Source organism: Perissodus microlepis, chromosome 7, assembly GCF_051167445.1.
Source record: "Perissodus microlepis isolate ML-2025 ecotype Zambia chromosome 7, ASM5116744v1, whole genome shotgun sequence".
Lineage (NCBI taxonomy): Eukaryota > Metazoa > Chordata > Actinopteri > Cichliformes > Cichlidae > Perissodus > Perissodus microlepis.
Window position 1 is genome coordinate 33139699 of NC_140467.1, and position 24540 is coordinate 33164238.

Below are 24540 nucleotides of genomic sequence, written 5' to 3' on the forward strand. Positions count from 1 at the left end.
ATTAGTTTTTAAAAAGTAACAGTACCACATTTGGACCAGAGGAGTACGTTTTCAGCTAAAGTTAACACACAGACACCTGCTAATTAGTGCTAAGTAACAGACTAATAACGTACTAGAATTTCACCCACGGGTGACTGACTAGTAAAACAGCCACACCCATAACTTTAAGCTTTAACCAGATTATGACAGATGAGTCGTGAAAAATTAACCTCCCGCACAGTTGTTACGAAGAGGGAAACTATTCATAGAGACAAAACATTGTGTGTGTTCAGGCTGTGTGTGCTTTTGGCGTTAGCCTCAAGTGGACATCAGGAGTACTGCAGGTTTTTTTTTTATGATAGACTGGTTTGCTTCGTTTCTCACTTCCATCAATTGCTAATTGGTTAACATCTGTGCCAAATGTAGTTGTGGACTTTTCTGTCTAAGTAGTTTTATTATGCTCAAAGGGGGTCATTTGATTGTTGGGGTTTTCTCTCTATTATTGATGGGTCTTTACTTTACAAAAATAAAGCACCTTGGCGTGACTGTTGTGATTTGGTGCTATACCAGCAAAAATAGTTTAAATTGGTTGCATGCCAATGAGGTTGTAATACAGTCAGATGTCTAGTAGACCTATAAAGTTTGTCTCTTTAAATATAAATGGCATACTAAATCCAATTAAAAGATCAAAAATGTTATCGTAATTAAAAAGGTTCAGATAGCATATATACAGGAATCTCATCTCACTGATAGTGAACATACAAAATTAAACAGAATGGGATACTCCAAGATATATTTTTCCTCACATGGCTCTGGGAGACGTACAGGGGTAGCAATTTTGATTTCCAATAAAGTAAGTTTGATTTTATTTCTGAGCATAAAGATAAGGAGGGAAGCTACATTATGGTTAAGGGTAAAATAGATGGAGTCTTAGTGAGTCTGCTAAGTGTATATATGCCTCCAGGTAGTGACTGGGCATTTTATAAACAGGTGCTTGAGCTATTTACAACTCAAAGTCAAGGAATTCCAATATGCAGGGGTGATTTTAACATAAGCCTGCATCCTAAAATGGATAGTTCCAATGGGAGGACAAAGACTAAAAGTATTACTAAAAGTATTATTAATAAGTAAAAGGTATTAACCTTTTTACTAATACTAAAAGTATAAGTAAAAGTATTAGTAAAAAGGTTAATAATTACATGAAAGAGCTAGGGCTGTGCGATATGACCAAAATCTCATATCCCGATATAAAACATCTATCGTCCGATAACGATATAAATCACAAAAATTTAACATTTTCTGTAAATTTTGTGAATCTCGGGTAGCTGAGGTGTTTCCAGCTGGGCGTCGTGTATCTGGAGTCGAGTGTTTTACCGATGCATGAAACTACACATTTTTAGACATAGGTTGTAACGGCTGCCGTTTTCTTTGTGAGTATTTATTACACGGCGTGCTGCGGGGAAAAGCCTGTTCTAACGTTTGAGCCTAAGGTTTATTTTTTAGCACCTGGCGGCTCCTTTTTTGCTTCTCATCGGTAAATACTCTGCATCGTCTTTCACGTGATTCAGTTTATTTTGAAAAGTCTCAACAGGATCTTGAGCTTTATTGTGAAAGGTTTATGTGGAAAATAAACAAGCGGACACGCGATGGTTTTACCATTGTTGTTGCTAAAGGCAATGCATAAAAACAGGCGCTTGTCCATGTGGTTATATTAAATATAAGAGAGAGAGAACTTTAGGAAATTAATATAGCCACTACAGTGGCCATCAAAATGATGAAAAAATGTTGCCGTAAACAGTTTATTTTGCAACACCACGAAACAAACGGTAGCGCAAAATGAAACGATAGACGTTTTTATATCATCATCCGATATATATCGTTATATCGAACAGCCCTACTTGGAATAGTGGATATATGGAGGGAACATAACCTTACTGTACGGGACTGTACCCACTATTCCTCAGCGCACAATGTTTACTCCTGAATTGACCTTTTCCTGAAGTTTAAAAGCGATAGATGCAGATTAGTTGAATATGACTTTGGTACTTGTACCATTTCAGATCATGAGCCTGTGTACTTGACACTTAACATAGCTAATGAAACAAAATCTACTATTTGGAGGATAAATGCAAACATTCTGAATAAGTTAAAGACACATTGAAATTAGAAATTCAATCTTACTTAGAATACAACGATAATGGTGAGGTTTCACCAGTAATATTATGGGATGCCTTAAAAGCAGTAGTTCGTGGTAAGATCATAGCCATCTCCTCTGTGTTATAGAAGCGCTGAAAGCAAAAGCTACATGAGCTAGAAAGTAAACTTAGAAAACTAGTGAAAGAAAATAAAAGAAGTACAGAGGGAGATAGATGTAATACACAGAGAAGAGGTTCAAAAGAACCTTCTCTTTACAAAACAACGGTATTATGACACAGGAGGCATTAAAGCATTAAAACTTCTGTCGTACAGGTTAAGAAAACAGCAGGCAGAAAAAACAATTCACAAAATTAAACATCCAGTAAGAAATAGGATAGAAACTAACCCTGAAAAAAATCAAAGAATGCTTTGAACATTACTATCAAAAACTGTATTCCCAACCCAAAGAATGTAGCAGTAAGGAAGCCATTGAAATATTTTTAGCAAAATTGGAGCTGTGCCAAGTTACAAATGACCAAAATACGAGATTCATATCATATATAACTAAAGAAGAAGTTGAACAGGCCATTAAAAGACTAAAAAATGGTAAGGCCCCTGGGTCAGATGGATTTAATTGACAATGGTACAAAATTATGAAAGAACAACTGGTCTCAACATTGGTAAAAACATTCAACTGGGTGTTGGAAAAAAGAACTATTCCACCTTCATGGAATGAGTCTATAATTTCTATAATTCCTAAAGAGAATAAAGACAAATTAGAATGTGGGAATTACATAATACCAGTAAGTGTACTTAATATTGATTAAAAACTTTTTACCATCCATAAAGACCAAACTGGTTTTATTAGACAAAGACAAACTCAGGACAATATTAGGAAAACTTTATTGATTATGAAATATGTAAAAGAAAAAGTAATCTGGAAACACTTATGATAAGTTTGGATGCAGAAAAAGCGTTCGACTCCGTGAGATCGGAATTTCTATACAAAGTCATGACCAGATTTGGCTTCCATTCTGGTATAATTGACACAGTCGCTGCACTATACACTAGACCAACTGCTAGGATTAAAATCAGTGGAGACTTGACAAAATCTATCAGACTAGAACGAGGAACCCGTCACGGATGTGGGACCTCTGCACTTCTGTTTTCTCTATTTGTTGAACCTTTAAGTCAATACATAAGACAAAGCGTAGAAATAAAATAAAATCTTGGGTGGTTTTATGTACGATTCTCTCCTAAAATGTTGGGATGGAGTTATTCAAACAAGTGGGCTGGAGAAAGCAGCTAGGATACTGAGATGGATTGCTTATGACTCTGATTTTCTGTCCAATATTCACGATAATTGTCATGGTCCTGGGTCATTTTGACCCAGCGTTTTGTGTTTCCTTGAAGTTCATTTTTGTGCCTTGTGTTTATTCTGATTTTGTATTAGTTTAGGGTTGAACCTGAAGTTTGGTGTATATTCAGCCCTACCTGTGTCTGTCCTCGGTGCTCTGTTCATGTCCCCGTGTTGTGTTGTAAATCAGTCTGTGTGTTCCTGCTTTACTTTGAAGGCTCGTGTTCTGGATTTCCTGTTCTATTCTGAAGGTCTGTGTCTGTTGTCATTGTGTTCAGCTTGTGCCCTCCAGTCATCATGTGTATTCAGATCAGCTGTTCTTCCCTCCTGTGTGCGATTACCCGATTACCTTGTGTGTGTGTATATATAGTGGGTGTCGGTCTGTGTTCGTTGTCGGTTCGTCTGCGTTCTATGGTGTTTCGTTCCTGTCTCTGCGTCTCTCTGCCCCGCACCCCTTTTGTATGCTCTCAGGTTTGTCATTTAGTTCTTCCAGTTTAGGTTTCTTCAGTTGTTTTCTCATGCTTCGCTGTCTGTTTCTGCCACTGTCACCTGTAAATAAACCCTCACTCATATCATCAGTCGGCTGCCTGCATTTTGGGTCCTCCTTTTCCTCCAACACCACACGGCTCACCCCGCCAGCCGTGACAATAATAGGTTTAGGATGTGGGTCTCAAAAGGTTTAACTACAAATTACTCTTTGGCCCATGAGGGGACATTTTTGAGTTTCAAGACATTAAAACAAAAATATAGATTGGGTCAAGATAATTTTTATAGGTATCTACAAGTCAGGTATTACTTTGATCAAAACATTAAAATTATAATGGAAAACAGTGAATTGGGTTTTGTGGAATCTTTTTCCACGCTATTAAAATCCCATTCTCTGAGTCGCATGATATCCAAACTATATAAGTCAATCCAGCATGCCAAAGAGATCAACTCAGAATACAGTAAGAGAAGGTGGGAGACGGAAGGCAGTGTACTTATTCCTAGTGAAAACTGGGCAAAAATGTATCAACTGCAGTGGACCACAACAATCTCCAATACATGGTGAGAGTTTGGATGGAGAAACCTAATGAGATACTTTATTACACCAATTCAAAAAAGGCACCAGGAAAGCGGTGATTCGTGTTGGAGGCTTTGTGGAACCTCTGGGGCCAATCATTATCATATCTTCTGGGAATGTAATGTACTAAGGTCATTTTGGTCCTATATTTGTAATCATATAAATAACGTTTTTGGAGTTAAAATCCCCTGTTCATTTCAGTGTATATATTTGGGGGATGTAAATATGCAAAATTGGGAGAAGTCTGATATAAGATTGTTGGCAATTGTTTTGATTGCTAGCAAAAAGGCAATTACAAGGAAATGGTTAAAGGTCGAACCACCATCACAGGAGGACTGGATCAATATAATCAATGAAATCTACAACATGGAAAAACTGTCATCCAAGTTCTATGAACAGTGGTCAAAATGGACTGAATATGTTAAACCAACAAGATCTGACTTTTTGTAAGGTTTTGGAAGTATGATTGATACATGGGTTTCCGGGGGCCCTGTTGTCCCAGTGACGCTGGTGCAGCTGACCCAAATTAACTTACCGTATTTCCCGGACTACAAAGCGCACCCGAATATTAGCCGCACAAGCTAAAATCAGGGGAAAATCCTGTTTTGTACATACATTAGCCGCACCTGACTAAAAGCCGCAGGTGTTTCAATGTTGACTTATCATATGTAAGAGAATATGCACAAAGGGAATTGTCAGGAAAAAGATGGCTGTTTGGAGACACACCCCTTTTATTAATATTTTGAAAAACAAGTTATGGGTACATATTTGCATAACTTTTTAGGTATATGTACAAGTAGCGGTAATTACAAGTATGAAACATGTACTGTGCTTCATAAATGAGTAACAAATGTAGTACATAACAATAACCTACACCACACCAGAAAAATAGATTCAGCCTACCTTTTAGGCTCAGGTGCAGTGACACGGCTTTAACAAGAAGAAAAGTCAGTCATTCACCACCATCTTTCTCTTCTTCCTGCGCACTAAAACCACCAAAGTCCTCTTCTCCAGTGTCGGAAACGAACAGGCTCAGGATGGCTTCGTCATCCACTCTCAGCTTCTTTCCTTCGTTGTCACTTTCAAAACCAGAGAAATCCTCGTTGTCAGTGTCAGAGTCGAACACCCTCAGAAGGGCCGTGGCGGTGTCCTCCTCTCCAACATGCAGCAGTCCAGCCCTTCGAAATCCGTTGGTGATCGTGGATGTTTTCACACTTTTCCACGCTGTCAGATTCCACCGGTGGAGTTGAGCATAACTTGCTTTTCGCAAGTTTATCGCCGCTCATCATCCACGCCTCCCGCTGAACGCGTAGCGCTACTTTGAAGTTTGTTTTTCGCGCTACTTCGTACAGCACTACGTTGCCTGGCGGACGGACATGTGACCAACATACCACTCTTGAACCCCGATCCTTACGCCAGGCAACGTAGTGCCGTACAACAGCGGAACAAACAAAACAAATCCTCTTACGATATCACAAAAATCATGGACAATCTATAGAAAAGCCGCACCTGACTAAAAGCCGCAGGGTTCAAAGCTTGTGCAAAAAGTAGCGGCTTATAGCCCGACAATTACGGTAACTATATACGTAAAAGCATATATATATTAAATAATAATAGATAAATTGCTAATAATAATAGTAACAAGAATAATAATAAAAATTACTATAACAATAAATAATTAGGCTAGCAAAGTGGCAAACAAGGATCTTTGATCTTTGGAGGAGTCGGGCACCCCAATGTTGCCGAAAAACTGTAACCCTTGATATACTCTTATATATCATATATATCTTATGCTTTTTCCTTCCTCTTCGGTACTCTCCCCATGTATGTTTTTTTTTTCTTTCCTTTCCTTTTCTTTTTTGGTTTGTTTGTTTGTTTGTTGCACTGTTGTTCTTGAAAATTTAAAAATAAAAAAAATAAAAAACTGGTTATATGCCAGTTTAGTCCAACACGATCTGTATTGACTGGTCTTTTCTAGATCAGAATACAACAGGATGGCTGTCATGTGTTTTACTGTTGGGATGCATAAAAAGACAAAGTTATCTGGTGTTATATAGTAACAAAATATTTAAAATTACAGCATGGGAATCCCAATTCAGCTTTAAGATATGCACAAAACATGTTAGGCAAAAATAAATTCCAACTTCAGGTTCTTTGGTTACTCTTGTCTTCACTCTGCGCTGTTGTTGTTTTCATAGCTAAAGGTGAGACATGGGGAAAGGCTCATAACCAGCCCCTTTGTAGAATTTTTGAAAAGCAGAGGTATTTATACCTGCTCTGAATGGCCACACTTGATGGCAGTTGAGAAGCCTGGCTTCACAGAGGGGGTGTTGTTTGACCACCCAACAGACTCTTCAATTGTCCTTTTTTGGCTCCAGGGCACACCTGCTTCTTTTCACCTGCCAGTACTGAGCTTCAGTCGGAGGACATAAAGCAAAAGAAGTATTTCTGGTCTTTCTGAGGTGTTTGCCATCTGTGTGTTAACCCCTCAAGAGACTAGCAATGTTCTTGCCTGGTGCATGCATGGTGCTGGGTGTAAAATCTTAAAAGGGAAACTGGAAAAGAAAGGTATCGGAGAATTTTGATGAGTAATAACTTACAAGCATACAAGCAGCAAAGATTAATATCTTAATTTAGTACCGAGCTGAACTCCACACAACTTTAGGAAGAATAATTGGATGAGGCCTAATTGGTCAAACTGAATGACAACATCTTGGGGGAGTCACTGAATTTTAATTTTAATTCAAAACATCTGCCCAGTAACTGGCCACTGAAATATTGAATCATATAGAAAATCTTAGTCTGTGGCTACATAGGGTAAATAGCCGTATCCCAAAGACTGGACTAACCCTAAGAGTCCTTAGTGTTCACACATTTGAAGGCGTCAAACATCTGTTTTACTTTTGCAGGAAACAGAACAGGCATGATTGGCAGCAGTTCTCTCTCTCCCTCCCTCCTCTTCACCCCCGCCCTGTCGTAATGGCTTGATCCTTTGATTACGGCGCTGGGGGAAGGTTTTCCTTAAGGGCACTTTGTTGGCACACAAAACTTTTTTTTCTTGAATGCTCACACACAACTGGGGCTTAATAAAGACCATCAGCACATTAGATCAACAACTGTGTGAGAAAATTTTTCTAATTCCTGGGGCTATAAACTATTGCTTATTTAGATACTGTAGCTTCAGCAATTTCTCATAGGTCAATCTATGACAGAGGACTTTGTGGTTTGTGTGACTGATGTTAATATTATTATTGTGCTTCGGTGCAAATTTTAAATTGTTTCAAGATTATGTAATTTTGAATCAAAAGAAACCCTGGTAAATGCCTAGTTTTCCTAATAATTAACCACAAACTGCTGATCTCCTGTGACATGTTTAAGATACACGTGATTACATTATTATGGAAGAATGACATTGTAACATCATCGATGCCACAATCTTGACTGCGCCATCTGGGTTATAGTATTGTTATTTTTAAAGGTTGAAGAATACACTGCTCAAAAGAATAAAAGGACACATCAGTTCTCAAAAAGAAAAAGATCATGTGCGATATCTATACTGATATAGACTGGGTAATGTGTTGGGAATGAAAAGATTCCACAATTGTTTGATAGAAATGAAAATTATCAACCTGGAAAGGGCTGAATTCAAAGACACCCAAAAATCAAAGTGGAGAAATGAGGCAGCAGGCTGGTCCATTTTGCGGAAGTTTCACTGCAGCAACTCAAAGTGTTGCTCATGCCTTTGTGCAGTTCCCACGTGCTTGTATACATGCCTGAAGTTGGGGCATGCCCATAATGAGACAATGAATGGTGTCCTGGGGTTTCTCCTCCCAGATCAGGATCACTGCATCACTGAGTTCTTGAACATTCTGAGGTGCAACCTGATAACATCAGATGGACTGAAACATAATGAGTGTTGGATTTAGGTCAGCATACATTCATCTCATCCTGCACTGACTTTTGTTACTTACTGTTCTCCAGTCTAAGCAACCCTGCATGACTTGCAGATTTATGCCTCAGGTAGAGTAGCTGTTGGACACTTAAAAGGTCAAACAGGTGGTCTTATATCACTCCACTACTACTGTTCATTTGCTCACTCCCTGTCTTTTTAAAGTTTTCGTTATTACAAAGCATTTCATCGAAACTCACTGTTTGGTCCTTAGGCTGAGTCCTTAGGTGGGTGTTCAGCCTAAGGATTCATTCAACTCAAAGCAGTCTGGCCATTGTCCTCTGACCTCTGTAGAATTACTGACCCTTTTTTTTTCCTTGGTGCAAGTCCCTACTACTAGATTTACTAACCCTACGCAAATTTGCGTAAATTCCCTGAACCTAACACCTCCTAGCACCCCGCTGAGATTTTCACAGGCCTTCAGCTCCATTGTTCTCCTGCTTTTGTTGTGCAAACACACCCTTCCCCAACTGCCAACCGGGAGAGATCCAGAAGGTCTTTCCTTCCAATCGTTGTCAGACTCAAAGTACCTGCAGCCTAAAATACACCTTGGTAGATTCTATGTGCAATATTTCTCATATGCAATATTAGTTAATGTCAATCTTTGTCACTACATTGCATTCCTGTCCATAAAGATATATACACAATGTTGTGCATATACACAATATGCACGTGTCCATATTTATGTCTCCAGATTGTTTGTATAGTCCACTTTTTATACTGTACTCTTGGTACAGTTTTTATTTTTGCTGCTTTTGTCTTGCACTGTCCACTTTTCTGCAATGACAATGCAGATTTTCCACTTGTGGGACTAATAAATGCAGATTTGCTGCGTTTGTATGTGTGTGTGTGTGTGCGCGCGTGCAACATTTGCATTTGTGTACTCAGATCCAATGCAGGCCAAACCTCTGTAAACCTGCTGCGATTTCTGTTGCAGCTCTCTTGCACCTGGCACTGCGTTGTCTTTACAGTCCCTGGCACAGCAGCAGCCGCAGCAGCTCCAGCAGCCTGCCTCTGTGCTAATATTACCTTGTGCTGCATGAATCGGCAACGAAGTTCCTTGGCTATAAGACTCAGAAACAATCTTCTTTTGCCTGTCCACCCTGTACATGCCTTGTACAAAATGTAGGCATTCACTGCCGCCGGGTCCAGCATATTGTAGAAAACCGCTACTGGCCACCTGCGTGTTGCTGCTCTTACAGAATACATCTGCGCCATTTGGTCCAACACGTCTACACCACACTGTAAAAGCAGAGAGAGAGAGAGTCATGAGTATATGTTTTTTTTCTATAGGCCTGTATAGCACACATCAGAAAACATTGTAGCACTGGTGTAAAATTATACACACATTCACATACCTTCATGTGGTTATAGTCCGTTACCGTGTTGGGTTTCCTCTTTCTGCCATCACCGATCGTCACGTCTAGGTGCATGGAACTTAGAAAACACACAGTCTTGGTTTTTTTAGGTGCATAAATTGTCAAGGAGACACTGCCACTTCTAAGCATTGAAATGGAGAGTGCCTCTCGCTGTGCAGTGTCTTATGCAAATTGAGTAACTTCACGCCGGACTTCATTCACCGTGCCCAGCAATGTTGTTTTGCGCTGCAACAGTCTGTGTGACATTGACAGTGAAATAAATTGTCCGTTGTGACATTTCTCCCATCATCCAAAAACGACTCCATCAGTTTCATGACCACGTTCTCTGCCAGCCTCTCTCCCTTCTGACGCCTGGGGTCCTTTCCCAAGTAAGGAGATGCACTGCAGACATATTTGGTCTCCAAATCCGTGGCCATCCAGAACTTGATCCCAAATTTGTCTGGCTTGGTTGCAATATACTGGGTGAATGGACAACAAACCTTGGTAGGGAACAACTGTTCATCTATGGTCATGTGTTCTCCTGGAGTGAAACTCTTAGAAAAGTTTTTGTCGAAGCGTGTCCAGATGTCGGAGATCGCCACAAATTTCTCTGTTTTCACCCGTTCTGCCCGCGTGTCCTTGTCATCAAATCGCATACTTGAATTGAATCTATCTTGGGGCATTGTCTCTTTGATTACTGGCACCAGAAATCTTTCTGACCAGCTATCCACAATGGCACCAACAGGACACATGTTTTACAAACAGAATTGAAATGAATGCTATCAGTTCATTAATTGACAAATTCCAGTCCTGCTCTGTTCTGTGGGATTGCTTGACTGTACACTCCCTGATGGGGAGTAAATAAATAAATAGAGAATGGTAAATTTACATGAACCTCACTCTAAATGGGTTTATATAAATATCATATGTACTATGGCAATGGCAAACCTTAGCAGACCTCTGTGGGTCCAGCTTGCGCAGTGAAGCACGAGCGACTACTGCACTGGGCATTCCAATGTCCCCCTCTACCCACACAGTGCTGTCTTTTGCCGTGTTGCAAAAGAACTGAACTGAGGGAACTGAGAGACAGAATTTATTTATTTATTTAATTAATTTTTGCTATTTTTACATGAACAGGCAGAGGAGAGAACATGCAAAGCTGGAGAGATCACACATGTCACTCATGTCATTGTATTAGCAACGTTTCATTCTGTTTTCACACAATTTTTTATAAATTAAACAGACTTGTATTTCCATATATTGTGAATGCGTGTCTTTCATATTTGCAGGTCAGTCAATGTGTGGGATATTTTGTATAGATACGGCAGGCATTTTTGAGGGTTGTAACAGATTTTTCTCCTGCCTTGGATCTGAGCTTGTCTGAGTCAACAAATGCAAATGTGCCAGGCCTCAAGGATAATGGGTGGTTTGCACAACAAAAGCAGGAGGAGAATCGAGCTGACGACCTGTGAAAACCTCAGCAGGGGTGAATAACACCTTGGGACTTGCACCAGAAAATAAAAAAAGTCAGTAATTCTAGGTTTTAGGTTCAGGGGATTTACGCAAATTTGCGCAGGTTTAGTAAATCTAGTGTTAACAAAGCATTTTCACTCGGAGAACTGCCACTCACTGGATAATTTTTCCTTTTTAGACCATTATTTGTAAACCTCAGAGATGGTTGTGTGGGAAAATCACAGGAGATCAGCAGTTTCTGAAGTACTCAGACCAGCCCATCTGGCACCAGCAACCAGACCACATTCAAAGTCACTTACATCACCTTTCTTCCCCATTCTGATGCTTACTTTGAACTTCAGCAGGTCGTCTTGACTTTGTTTTCCAAGTAACTTCCAAGGAACTGGCTCATTAGAAACAAAGGGGCCAATGAGTGTATCTGTTCACTTGGTTATTTAAGTAAAATGCTTGCACCAGCTGCTTTTATGCGCTTTACCTCTTGTTACTTTAATTTCTGATTCTTTTATCATCTGCCTGTTTTAGTTCTTTCTGCCTTCTTTACTTCTAAGTGATTTTATGTTGAAATTACTGATGTGACACTGGGTCTGTCAGAAATGTATTTCCTCTGAGCAGAAGAGTGTGATCACGCTGCACTCGTCGAGTGGTGATTTGTGCAGCTCTGCTGCCAGCGGGACAGAGCCTGTGGGTCTACGATGGGGCTGACAGACACAGATTTATCAATTAAAAAATAAACTATTTTTAAAAAATCCGTTTTTTCTGCTGGAATAATTATGTATCTTCAAAAAAAAGTCACCCTTGCTGTTGTGTGCTCATGTAAATCATTCAGACAGTGATCTTTAGTTAGGTTTTTTTCTCTCTCATCATGCTCAAATACTCCTACTCTGTTAGCATAATTAATCTTAGGCCTGCACCTTATGTAATGACATTGGCATTTTGGTTTAGAGGGATCTCAGTGAGCTCCCAGGTGAGTGTGTGACCACCATACAACAATGCCAGTCTTCTTAAGAACGGTGACTCAGTTTCTCCAAATATGATGAAAAGCTGCGTTCATAATCCTCTGAAAGGAGTTCTTCAAGTACAGAGTAATGAACGAGCCCACCTGTGGGCAAGTCGTGACGAATGGCACTTTACCTGCTCACATGTGGTAATGTCTATCTAATGACAGAAAATAAGCCAATGGGGGAGGGGTAAAACACTGTTTAGTACTGTAAGGCAGCAAAAAGAGAAAAAGGAAAAAAAACAGGTTAAAATATGTAACAGCCCTCTGCAGCGTTAAAAGGCAACAGCACCGCAAGTGGTTTTCCGCTTTTTAGTAATGCCAACAGTGAGTGCTGTGTTCACAGCATGCTAAGGTTTCTCTTAAGTTCTAGCAGACTGAATTATTTGGTGCGCCTACAACACACATGGTCGCCGCCTGGATGCATTAATCTTGAAACACTTATATTACATGGCCAAAAGTATGTGGACACTTGAGCCTTCATCTCAAGGATGTTGGATGGGGTTGAGCTCAATGCCCTGTGCAGGCCAAATTCTTCCACATTACACTGAAAAGAGGATTTTGTTATGGGCCTGGTTTTGTATAGATGGGCTTATTAAGAAAGGTAACAAATGTTTTTGTTTACAGGTACAGGTGCATGCTAGTGTGATGGAAACAATAGGAAGTTACTGCAGCACACCTTGTTGATTAGGCATAGATAGGTAAAGTACGGTACTGTGCAAAAACCCTCATTTCTTAATGTTTTGCTTCCACTTAGCCAGACTTTCTTGTATATTTTTTAAAGTTGAACTGAGCAGTAGTATTTAGTTGAAAACTGTCAAAGACAATATAATTTAACAGGCAAAAAATGTTTTGTTTTTTTTTTTTTGCACCAACAAGGTGATTCCCAAAGATCTGTAGCTTCATCAGAAATGGTCTCTGTGGATGGATGGCTTCTTGACAGCCATCCATCTACTCAAGAAAAGGGAGAAGAGGCTGCGGTATGCCAAATTACGCAAGATCTGGACTGAAAATCATGTGGCAAAAGGTTTGATAGAGTGATGAGTCGTGGTTTGGGGCTGCATTTCTACCAGTAGTGTTGGAGATCCAAATCAAAATGTATGAAATTATGAATTCAAAGAAATGCACCCAGTATTCCATGTTGGATCAAAATCTATCTGGAAAGTGCCTGATTGTCAACAACTTCAGTTTTCAGCATCTATCTCACCACGTGAGACTGTCAGTCATTGATTGGTCTCCCTAGAGCACAGACATCAACATTACTGTAGCAGTGTAGGATTATATTGACAGAGAACAGAACACAAGGCAGCCAACGTCCAAAGAAGAGCTTTGAATGACCTTTAAGAAGCCTGGAGAACTATTTGTGAAGACTACTACTCGGTACCTAGAGGCTGTGTTAAAGTGGTCATACTAAATATTGACTCTTTAGAATTATAAAGACTCTGTTTTTGCCTAATATACCAAACTTCCATATACAGTTGCAGAGGTTTGAAGAAATTGTTACACCTTTTTCCCATTTCAGTTGCAAAATATAAGGAATCAATGGATTCAAGACTTGTAATTGTTAAAATACTTGAAATATAGTTGATTGACTTTAAAAAGTAAATTCAGTAAGTCACATGTTATATTCTGCAGGAATGCACAGCTGAGTTTCCTTTAGGGTGGGCTTTAACATGAAGCGGGTATGAAAGAGTGGGCAAGAGTTGCCTCCCTGCCAACCAGGTGCATTATTAAAACACCTTGAGAATCATTACTTTAGGTGATGAGCGTTTTCTTTATTGTCTCCCAACAGATGAAGTGAACATCCTGCAGGAGCTTTCTTTTCATATCACAAACAGCAGTAATGCCTCCATGACTGTGGGTGAGAGCAAGTGTCCGGTCCTGCAGGTGGGACAGTACTCCACCTTGGCCCTCCCTCTGAGACAGATCTTCATCGATGGGTAAAATGTCTTCTTCGTCTCTCACTTTTTCCTGCTCTATCTTGCTCTTGTTGAAGGTAAAGTTAGGGAAAAAAATCATAATGGTCTTTTTTTCCAGTCCTCCTGTGAGTTTTCTGTTTATTTTTATCATGTGACATTATAATTAGCAACATGTTTCTATCCACTGGTGTTTATAGTACAATTTGTGCCCACACATGCAACTTATTAAAGAGGACTTAGCTGTATTATTTATCCTTTGAGTACCAATTATATGGCTAAGTGATGTGTTTGTGTTTAGGTTTGAAGATGAGTTCAGTTTGCTGGTACAGTTGCGAAGTCCTCAGAGGGAAGAACGAAGTGTCTTCACTATGCTCAGCCCCGACAATCATGTCATGCTGCAGCTGCGGATCAGTGCTCATGCCATCATCTTCATAGGAACGCAGCAGAGACACTATGAGTGAGTCCACTTCTTGATTTTTTTTCTCCACCCAGATTATTTGGAAAGTGAGTAGGGCTGTACAATATGGGCAATATAAAATCAAATAATTTTCATTAGTGGTTTCTAAATGGCACCATCTGGAATAAATGCACCCATCCATAATGGGCATAGAAATTCAAAATAAAAGAAGAAAAACAACAACCCGAAAGTGTCTTTTAATTCTTATGGAATGAGCGTCAACAATCATTTGTTGAATTTTATGACTACAAAATTGGTTTCCGCAGTGCAATCACTGATGAAGAAGCCTTTCTGTGCTTGCAGCGGAGGGTCTGCCATTATGGCTCACGTCCTCGGAATTACATCTGAGGTGCTTTGGCACTGCAAGGAGAATAGTGCGCAGACCACTACTGAAAGGTGCAGGTTCATTGCAGACCTGTAATCAATAGCCTTTCTCTGGCCTCCTCTCTAATCAAGGACTGATAGGGCTGCAGTGACTCACCTGCCCTGGATTGCAGTTTGTCGGTGGGAAAGGGGCAGACTGGCAAATAGGAAGGGAACTGAGATTGCTGGCACTAAAAGATACCAGCACAACAAGCCACTTTTCTCTCTATCTGATCAAGTCCGGCCCTGTCTCTGATTAGATAAATAAATTGGCTCACCTTTTCAGTCCATTCTTTTTGGCAGCCAAATCTCCCTTTTCTGTTTTTTCTCTCTTCCATGCTCATTGCTCTGTACACACATGCCTGCGTTTCACTCACTAAATAAACTGTTATATAAGTAAAGTTCATGTCAATCCAAAAACTCTATCGTTGGCGTGATACAGTCATACAGTCTCCTGTTTTGGATGAGTCATGGCGAAAGAGAACCATGCAGGTTTTCCTTTAGTATCACACACCAAGAGAAAAAAATCAAACTGTAGTCTGATATGTTCAAGCTAATTTGCTGTACTTGACATTGCACGTCCTGTGATGTGACTGTTATGCACATCGCATCTTCGATGGTGCAATGATTTATTGTGCAGCCCTAAAACTGAGTATAAATTATTTTTGTGTCGAGTCCTGTGAAACCTCTTTGGCAGATAAAAGGAATTATTCAGAAGTGATTAAGTAAAATTGCTCAAAGTCCGCCAGCAAGATACCGCCAAGTGAGTGCATGGTTTCTGTACCCATCACTGACAAACTCCAGATGTTGAGGTATTAGAGAACAGCTCATGCCCGTTCCTGCTTCGTAGCAGAATTGTATGCAAATTTCTTGGTTAGACAAAGGAGAACTCTGTGCAGGTATATTTGTCTGCAGCCTGTGTTTCTATTTGAAGATGACTGCTTTTGGCTGTCTCTTTGGAGAAATGATTTATTAGGTAACTCTTGGCAGGTTTCTCCTCTAAAAGAACCACAAAGCTTGAAGCAATACATCAGTGCAAGACAGCATACAGAAATGAGCCAAAAGATAGACATACACAGATACTGTAGTTATCTTGTACTGTTTGCACATGAATGATTTTATTTCAGCTTTTTTAACAGAAAGCTGCATGTCTATCAGGTTTCTACTATTAGAGTTTGGCTAGATCCAGAGATCAAGTTGACCTGTTTGATTCTGTGAATGTTTTGAGGTCTTTGGTTAAATCACAGAGCGGACATACAAGTGGTTGGATCGGACTTTCATGAAGTACTAGCTGGAACTAGACTAAGTAAACAAGGAGCTGACCGTAAAGGGGAGATCAGCCAAATTTGGGGGTCTTGTAATTGATTTTTTATGTGCTGTCACAGGACTTACACACATGCCCACACTGAAAGACATGATTAAACCTTCTCAGAGAACAAGAGCTCATTCTGTTTGTTTGTTTGTTTGTTTGGCTGAGCCTGATGAAAGAATCCAGAATGTGTGGAGTCCTTGAGATTTAGATGGCACCCAGATGTCAACACAAAGTTATCTTACTATGATTACAGTGCCCAAAGCATTTTTTGAACTCAACTGCTTTGTCACATTCGTACAAGAACTTTAAGACACAAAGCCAATGATCTGCGTGTCTCTGTCTGTCAGGTTCCCGGTTAGTGGTTTGTCTGATGGAAAGTGGCACCATGTGGCTATCAGTGTGGCTGCCAAGCGGCTCGCACTCTATGTGGACTGCTCTCTGCTGGAGAGTGTGGACTGGGTTTACTACGGCATGGGGATCAGCACCGACGGCCTGCTCATGGTTGGAGGAATTATTGAGAGCTTTGAAACTCCGTTTGAAGTAAGTGGCTCTGCAACCTTTTGACTGATGAAAAAAAGAAGGGGCTCCAGCCCTGACACCTCTGTTTATTGTACATAGACCCTGACAATATCCGGTATGATTGGTCCTGTTTAGATTTAAAACATTTTATTTATTTGTTTTATTATTTGTTTCTTGTTGCACTTCATATGAATAACAACTTTGCTATCAACAGATTAAAGCAACTATTTCCAAACAGATGGCAATGTGTGATGTCCAGTTGATTTTCTTTTACTTTGAAAAGTCATGCATTCCTGTTCATCCTTCTACAAGTAAACAGCAAAGGAAGGAGCACACATTCCACCCATGTATCTTTTCATCACAGACCCAAAGATGCTTGGAAACCATGTTTTTGATTTTAAGCAGAGAATCTGTCTATAGACATGCTTGCATATTGACTTAAGCATGTACTGTTCATGTTTTGTTTTTGCATTTATTTTAATGTGTTTCATGCATCCAAAACAGACTAAAATGGATGGATTCAGCATCTGGATGTATGCAATTGATCCAGAAACATGTGGACTTGTTCTGGTGATTAATCAGTGGTATTAGTCATTGACGGAAAGCTCGCTTGATAGATATCCAAACCAAAGCTTCAGGAGATATGTTCATCGTCACACTGTTGTTTTTATGGTGTTAGCTTCTATGATGGTTTCATTGTTTTTTTTATTTCACTTTAGCTTTTGTTTTGCTAAAACGTTCTTCAGCCTTTTCTGCTTTCTTTGTATGTCTGCATCTTCCTGTGTGCTCTCTGATTTTGACCTCTTTCAGTTAACCAGTTAACCATTTCGAAGGTTATTTTTTTCAAGTGGGCTTCTGTGTTTTTAACTTTCCTTAGTTTTGTTTTTCGTGTTTGTTTTTTTTTGTTTTTTTTTTATTGTCTTGATTTAGTTAACCTGTGTCTTATTATCCTTCTCCCTGGTGTTCATTTAGGATGTGTGCCTCTGTTCAGTCTTTGATCTTTGGTTTGCTGATGTCTCATTTTTTTAAAATTGTTTTCTTGATACCTTTTTTGCATTTTGTTTCTTTTCCCCACTAATCTGTGCTTCCTTATTTTCATTCACCTGCTGGGCTTCTCCTAAGAATTGTGTTATCAAATGTGACATTGATGGTTCTTTAAACTTTTATGTGAGCATCTCAAGAGCATTTTGATGGCCCATAAAGCATTGTGGATATTAGTTGCTATAACAAGCTTTGTGGATATAGCTTGAGGATCAGAGCAGGCAGTGACTGCATCATAGTGGGGGTGAGGACGAGCGTTATAGAGGTAGCATCTGGATTTGTTTTTAGCAACAATTAAAATGGATTTTGCATCCATCTATCCCACGGCGACAGATCCCTGAGGTGCTGACAGTCTTATCTCTGGACAATCTTTTGTGTTCGACACAGTGAAACCATATATTAATGAACTCTGCACTTATATGCAACTATTACTGCCATCCAGTGCAGCATGAGTAGAGCTTCTCAGAATAATTTTGTTCGTTCTGGATTAGGTTCTCATAAAAAAATGATTTTAAAGAGAGGCAAAATGTGTGGCATGTTGAAACAGGAATTTCTGGGTGCTTTGCTTCGTGCTGTAAATAAACAAAATGATCTGTGATTTGCTAAGTGCTAAAGTGTGTGCTCTTAAAATGGATTTGATTACTTGTACATGATTGCTTTAGTTATGCACACGCTGCATACTTTAGGCTACATTGTAAAGATCCAGGAGTGACAGCTGCATTTGGTTTTTGAAGAAAAGTCTGTTGTATATTTCAATCACCAATTACATTAATAGAAATATTTGTCCTTCATGAAAATGTACTGCAGATGCATCTGTTTAACAGACATGTTGTTTGATCCCCTGTCTATTTGAAGGTCATCATGGGATTTTTCTAACAGAGGTACTTGAGATTTGGTTCGTCTTCGGAGGACATGAAACATCTCTAAAACTATCTCTTTATATACAGTAACACAGGTCTGTGTTAAATAAAACATAACATTTCTCAGATGGATTTTCCTTGAAGTCCTTACAGACTGTGTGTCTCTTACTTTTCTTCTGTAAGCAGCTGAGATCAAATAGCTTGTTAAAATGCATTTTACTTTTTCTAAAATGGACCTGGACTTCATTGCTTTCATTTGGATAAACAACAAGAAATTTGCATAAGCAATGTAATTTCTACATGTATTGTAAACATTCATGTATGGTTTCACTTACTTTAGGTTCAGTAAGTCTCAAAGTCATGGGCATCTATCTCCTAAACAACAAACCTTATGCCATGCTGCACTCACACAAACACAGAGGCATGCTCTCACCTACCATCACATTCTTATTAACATAGCCTGAGGGCAGAGGTTTGCTCATGATTTGTTTTTCTTGCTTGGCCTGACGGAGATTCACTGGAAAAGGACCCTGGGAACTGCAGTGAAATGCATGACCTGCAGTAAACCCTGTGTGTGTGTGTGTGTGTGTGTGTGTGTGTGTGTGTGTGTGTGTGTGTGTGTGTGTGTGTGTGTGTGTGTGAGAGCGTACGTGTGTGTTCACCTGACGGCTTTTGTCTGTCATTTGGGTTTCATTATCTTCACATTCAGTTTTGGGGTCCTTAACATTACTTGTTACTTTCTTTTTAAAAGCAGTGGAATTCATTACTTAATTATATCCTGGAGAAAAAAATAGTTACATTACTCCTTACATTACTTTTGTGTTACTCTGTAAAATGTTATGAAATGCACTGTTATCATCTTTTTAAAATGCTGTGATATTTAAGTGACAACTTCCACTCCTGAGACTATAAAATGCAGCAGAGATGTAGAACTTCTCACGTTCATCTGACTAAATTTATCACAAAGCAGGTTGTTGCTACATGTTCAGGTGCAGTTATTGAAGTGCTGCTATACAATACAAGATTGTATAATTAAAACTGCAGTTGTAAAGTTTCTTTTGACAACATTTTAAAGGAATACATAAATATGGTGGAGAATGTCCTAATGTCTGGCCGTTTGGCAGTAGAAGCTTCTGTATGCTTTGCTGGAAAGCATTAGGGGTGACTGTTGATTTTTAGTGTGCCTCAGGCTCTCTGCAGATGTCTTACCTCACCAGTATCACTAATGCTCAGTAGATGGGTGTTGGTGATCTTCTGGGCAGTTTCAGTGCCTTCTGGTATTTAGTCATGGACATCCCATTCCAGTTTGTAATGCTTCCAGTTAGGATCCTTAAAATGTTCCTCTGTAGAAGTGAGCTAGAACTTGGCATGGTAATTTTAGGCTTCTCAGATTTCCTTAAAAGCTTTCTTCATCACTTGTAACATAGATGAGGAAAAGTTTTTGAAAATGAATATTAAAATATTTTGATTTTGTTGTTTCAAATATTGCAACTTAATATCACCACAGTTCGGTTATAGGTAAATTAAGTTAAACTTCTAGTATGTCAGGCTATCCAAACTGATATTTCACGGGGATAAAAAGCAGGACATGAAGAGACATTTACTTTTTTGACGTTGTGTTTTCAGACTGCATGTTTGGTTGCTCTTTAATTTCTCTGTGCAGGGTCATCTTCGACAGCTGGCCTTCCTGATGGGAGATCCAGATGCTGCCCAGCAGCACTGTAGCCACCACCCACCCCTCTGCAGTGTCACTGCCCCCAAGCCTCCCCGCTTACCACGCACCAACAACCCGCTGCAGGTGAGGAACGCTGATTTAAAGAAACGGCAAAAGAAATTAAATCAGGAACATTTTCTTTTGACTTGTATACACAGCAGCCCTCAAACATGTCACTGAGGTATTTAAGGTGAAGCCATCCATGTCTTTTGAAGCCCACAACACAAACACTCAGGCTCCTGCAGTTAATTCACTGACAGCAGGCACTGCTATATAATTTAATATAAGCAATATGAAAGATCACCAGAGGATTTAAAATAAAAACTGCACTGACTCCTGTGGTTTTGATCCAGTCTGGTGAATTTAACAACTCGTGAGTGTTTGGTTGTTCATCAGTGCAGGCTTGAACAGTCTTTGATTGTGGTTTTTTTATTTAGAAATTGTTGCCTCTGTTTCCACACAGAATATACTGTTGTCCTCAAATGACCTGGAGAACCTGCTGGGGGATCCAAAGGACAAGTCTTTTTTGAGCTTTGACCGAACTGTAAGTAGGATATTGGGTGTCTTAAGTGTTAATTGTTAACCAGAAATTCACTTTTAATTCGCATGTTAGAAACAGTGAAAAAGTGCAGTTACCTGGTTTCACAGCTGTCGCCCAGTGCTGTAGTGACAGACTATGGGCAGCTTATAACCAGTGTATATATACACCAACCACTGGTCTGGTTTACGTAGGTTCTTTTTTTGCCATTAGTGTCTGTGTCTGTGAAACCAACAGTCCGTCAGTCTGCAACAGTCTGTCATTAATTAGCCATGCTGTGCTGAGCCTCAGGCGTCAGAGGCCTCATCCAGCAGTCCCACCTTCTGTCTTTGGCTGACTGGTCCACTTCACATGGTTGCGTGCGCTGCATATGTGTGTTTAAGTGCTTGATCTGTGAGACACTGTGTGTGTCTGCTCACTGGCCTTTGTTGTAGCCTGCAAGAGGCCTCATTCCTTCACTGAGGCTAAAAGTCTGCTTTGATAAATTGTAGCAATGGCTCATTTCTTTTGATCTTTACCAAATGCAGTTTGGGATTGGAGTAGTGGTTTTATTTTGAATATTTAAAATGAAGTAATAATCAGCACAGCTGATTCCCATACTATGTGTAATCAGCAGCTCATCTGGATTCAAATGAGAGTATTGTTTTCTGAGCATCAGGACCGGACTGAAACTGTCAACTTTTGTGCAGAACAACATTGCACGTGCCGAGGTGGGTGGAGCCAGGGAGTCCCATCCATTTTCTATGTGCAGAGGTGAAGAAGCTTGACAGAATAGTAGGGGGGTTAGGGGTCACTGATAAGAGGCAGACTAGTAATTTGAAGTGTGAAAAGTGATTTCCCCCTGTTGTTAAAGTAGTCACCTGATTATTTCCAGTAAATTAGCTTTTGGATGATCTGATGGATTTTTGGTATGCTGTAAAGTTTCTCTGCTGTTTATATAAATAATATCTAAACACTATCTCTCATATTGTTCTGTTTCCTTACTGCTTACTGCTCAAACTATAGGCTGTATGTGAAATATTGATATGGCCACCAAGAAATCCCTCACCGGTTTGTGGATTTGCATTTTATGAAGCTTTGAGTTTTGAAGCTTTGAGGGGTTTTCACTGAGGCAGTCCTGGTGCTTTTAAACAAGCAAAGTTTGGATCTAATGAAATAACTGAGAAAACCAGACTTTCCCCAGCTAACTACTTGTGACTGACAAGTTAGCCAATGAACATAGCCATAATGTTTTATTCAAAGTATTCCAGAAACTGGGAAGAGTCACCAGGAAAATGCTTAATGATGTCATGGATCAAGGTAGCCAAAGGCTGGCTTTCTCATATAAATGTCTTCTCGTAAATAGAGGAGTCGCCTCCTGGTGGCAGCAGCAAGAAAATACAGATTTAAGACTTTTTTTTTTATTTTATTTTTTTTACCCATGTTTGCTTCACTTTTCCAACTTGGAAGCTAGGTCCATATTTTATACTCTCTGTATGCTGTTGCCTTAGTTTTCTGAGCCAGAAGTGACCATATTTGGATGAAATAATGAGAAATCATGTAGCAGTGAACATTGTACCACTTGTTTAGTAACCTGCATTTACAAAATGTATGGACAGAGATAGATAGCTGCTAATTCGTGCTAAGTAAAAAGTTAAGACGTGTTAAGTGCACAGCAGTCCAAACCTTTCTGTCAAATCATTGCATTAAAAAATAGTCCAAAAGGTGAAGCCTAGCTCACAGATAGTTTGCTAGTTGGCACTCATCTATTACTTAAATCAGCCTTTAGTATTTAGGAAGTGTAAAATTAGCCTGCTCTAGTACCAGGCTGTAGAGTTGTTATGGGCGATCGTGGCTCAAGAGTTGGGCGTTCGTCTTGTAATCGGAAGGTTGCCGGTTCGAGCCCCAGCTCAGACAGTCTCGGTCGTTGTGTCCTTGGGCAAGACACTTCACCCGTTGCTTACTGGTGGTGGTCAGAGGGCCCGGTGGCGCCAGTGCCTCACCTCTGTCAGTGCGCCCCAGGGTGGCTGTGGCTACAATGTAGCTTGACATCACCTGTGTGTGTGAATGGGTGGATGATTGTGTATAGTGTAAAGCGCTTTGGGGTCCTTAGGACCAAGTAAAGCGCTATACAAATACAGACCATTTACCATTTGTTTATTTCTGCTGTAAAGTTGGGCATTACAACATGTAAATATTGGAGATAAACTTACTTTTAGAATCAGCCTCAAGTGGCCATTTGAGGAACTTCATTTTCCTCGTCTTTGGTGACAATTTTGAGGACAAGCCAGGTAGACTGAATGTTGAATCACTGTTGGTGATGAGTGCGAGCACACATGTAATGATCAGTTCACGGCCAGACACAGACATCATATATTTTTGGCCATGCAGTGATTAAAAGGTAATTAGGTGTGAAAATGTACTGTTAACATTAACCCTTTAAAGCCGGTCGGAGCGGACACGCTCCATTTTGCGTAACTATTTTTAAATCCCGGTAGCACTGCAACCACGTAAGGTACCGCAATAATTTTTTTTTTTGCATATGAAACCGGAGGAGTTGTACTTACATCTTATGCCATCAGCTTGTCCTAGGTCACAGTTTCCTTCCACATATAGCTTTGCAAAAACTGCATAAAAAGCACTTGCAGCAACAAAAACATAATATTCCAGAAACGCGCTTTGCCGATCCGATCAGCTGTTTGTAACACTTCCTACGTCCATCAGCGTGAACTATCACATGTCCGGCATGACCTGCCCGAAACCGGAAGTGACGTCATTTTGCGGAAATGTAGTTTTTTACCATCGTGGCCTCATGAGCCTATACTTGTGTTTTTAAAAGTTATGTTTGACTTTATGACTTTCTGTGTCGTTTCTGGGATGCTGAGGACTCATATTGCACTGCTGGAAATATTTTATTTTGATGCATATGCTGTTTTTTTTTTTGCAAATTTGCATTATAATATATTTTTTCGTTTTTCCTGCAGTATATGAAAATTGGTGTATCTCAAAAATAAAACTATGAAGACAGTTAAAATAAATTTCCTTTGGTGGGAAACTAGTTTGTGCAACTTTTTTGTATTTACAGTTTTGAGGGATAAGCCTCTTAAATTTCTCTAACTAGAAATATATGTTAAAAAATCAAAAACGATTTTAAATTTTTTTGTAGTTTATTGCACTTTTTTGCAATTTATGTAATTATTATGCACTTAATGCAGACATATTATTAAAATTTGGGCTATAATGGCTGTATTGATGTATAGCAACTTGAAATGCTCCAAAAAATGGCTCCACAGCATGTAAAAATATACTATAAGCTCTGGCGGACTTGGTTCTATGGTAGGTCTTAAAGGGTTAATTGCAATATTGATTGCTCATCAAATAAAACCGCCTTACTCTCTGTACCAGCCGATTCATTTGTTTCTACTTAAGATCGTTCAGTGTTTAAAATCATGTCAGTGATGATGAATGTTTAATCTCATCAGCACATCCCACATCAGCCTTAGGATGCCAAAATGTGCATACACAT

At 39.6% G+C, this 24540-nt stretch overlaps 1 protein-coding gene across 1 annotated transcript in view; it reads left to right on the top strand.

Moving 5' to 3' along the window:
* Positions 1 to 24540, top strand: part of LOC146383463 (uncharacterized) — a 121175-nt gene that overhangs the window by 27088 nt on the left and 69547 nt on the right. Inside the window, exons 2-6 of the mRNA XM_084934721.1 lie at positions 14105 to 14252; positions 14530 to 14688; positions 16711 to 16903; positions 20447 to 20581; positions 20961 to 21041. Coding sequence (XP_084790847.1) covers positions 14105 to 14252; positions 14530 to 14688; positions 16711 to 16903; positions 20447 to 20581; positions 20961 to 21041 — 716 coding nt within the window. The remainder of the gene's footprint in view (positions 1 to 14104; positions 14253 to 14529; positions 14689 to 16710; positions 16904 to 20446; positions 20582 to 20960; positions 21042 to 24540) is intronic.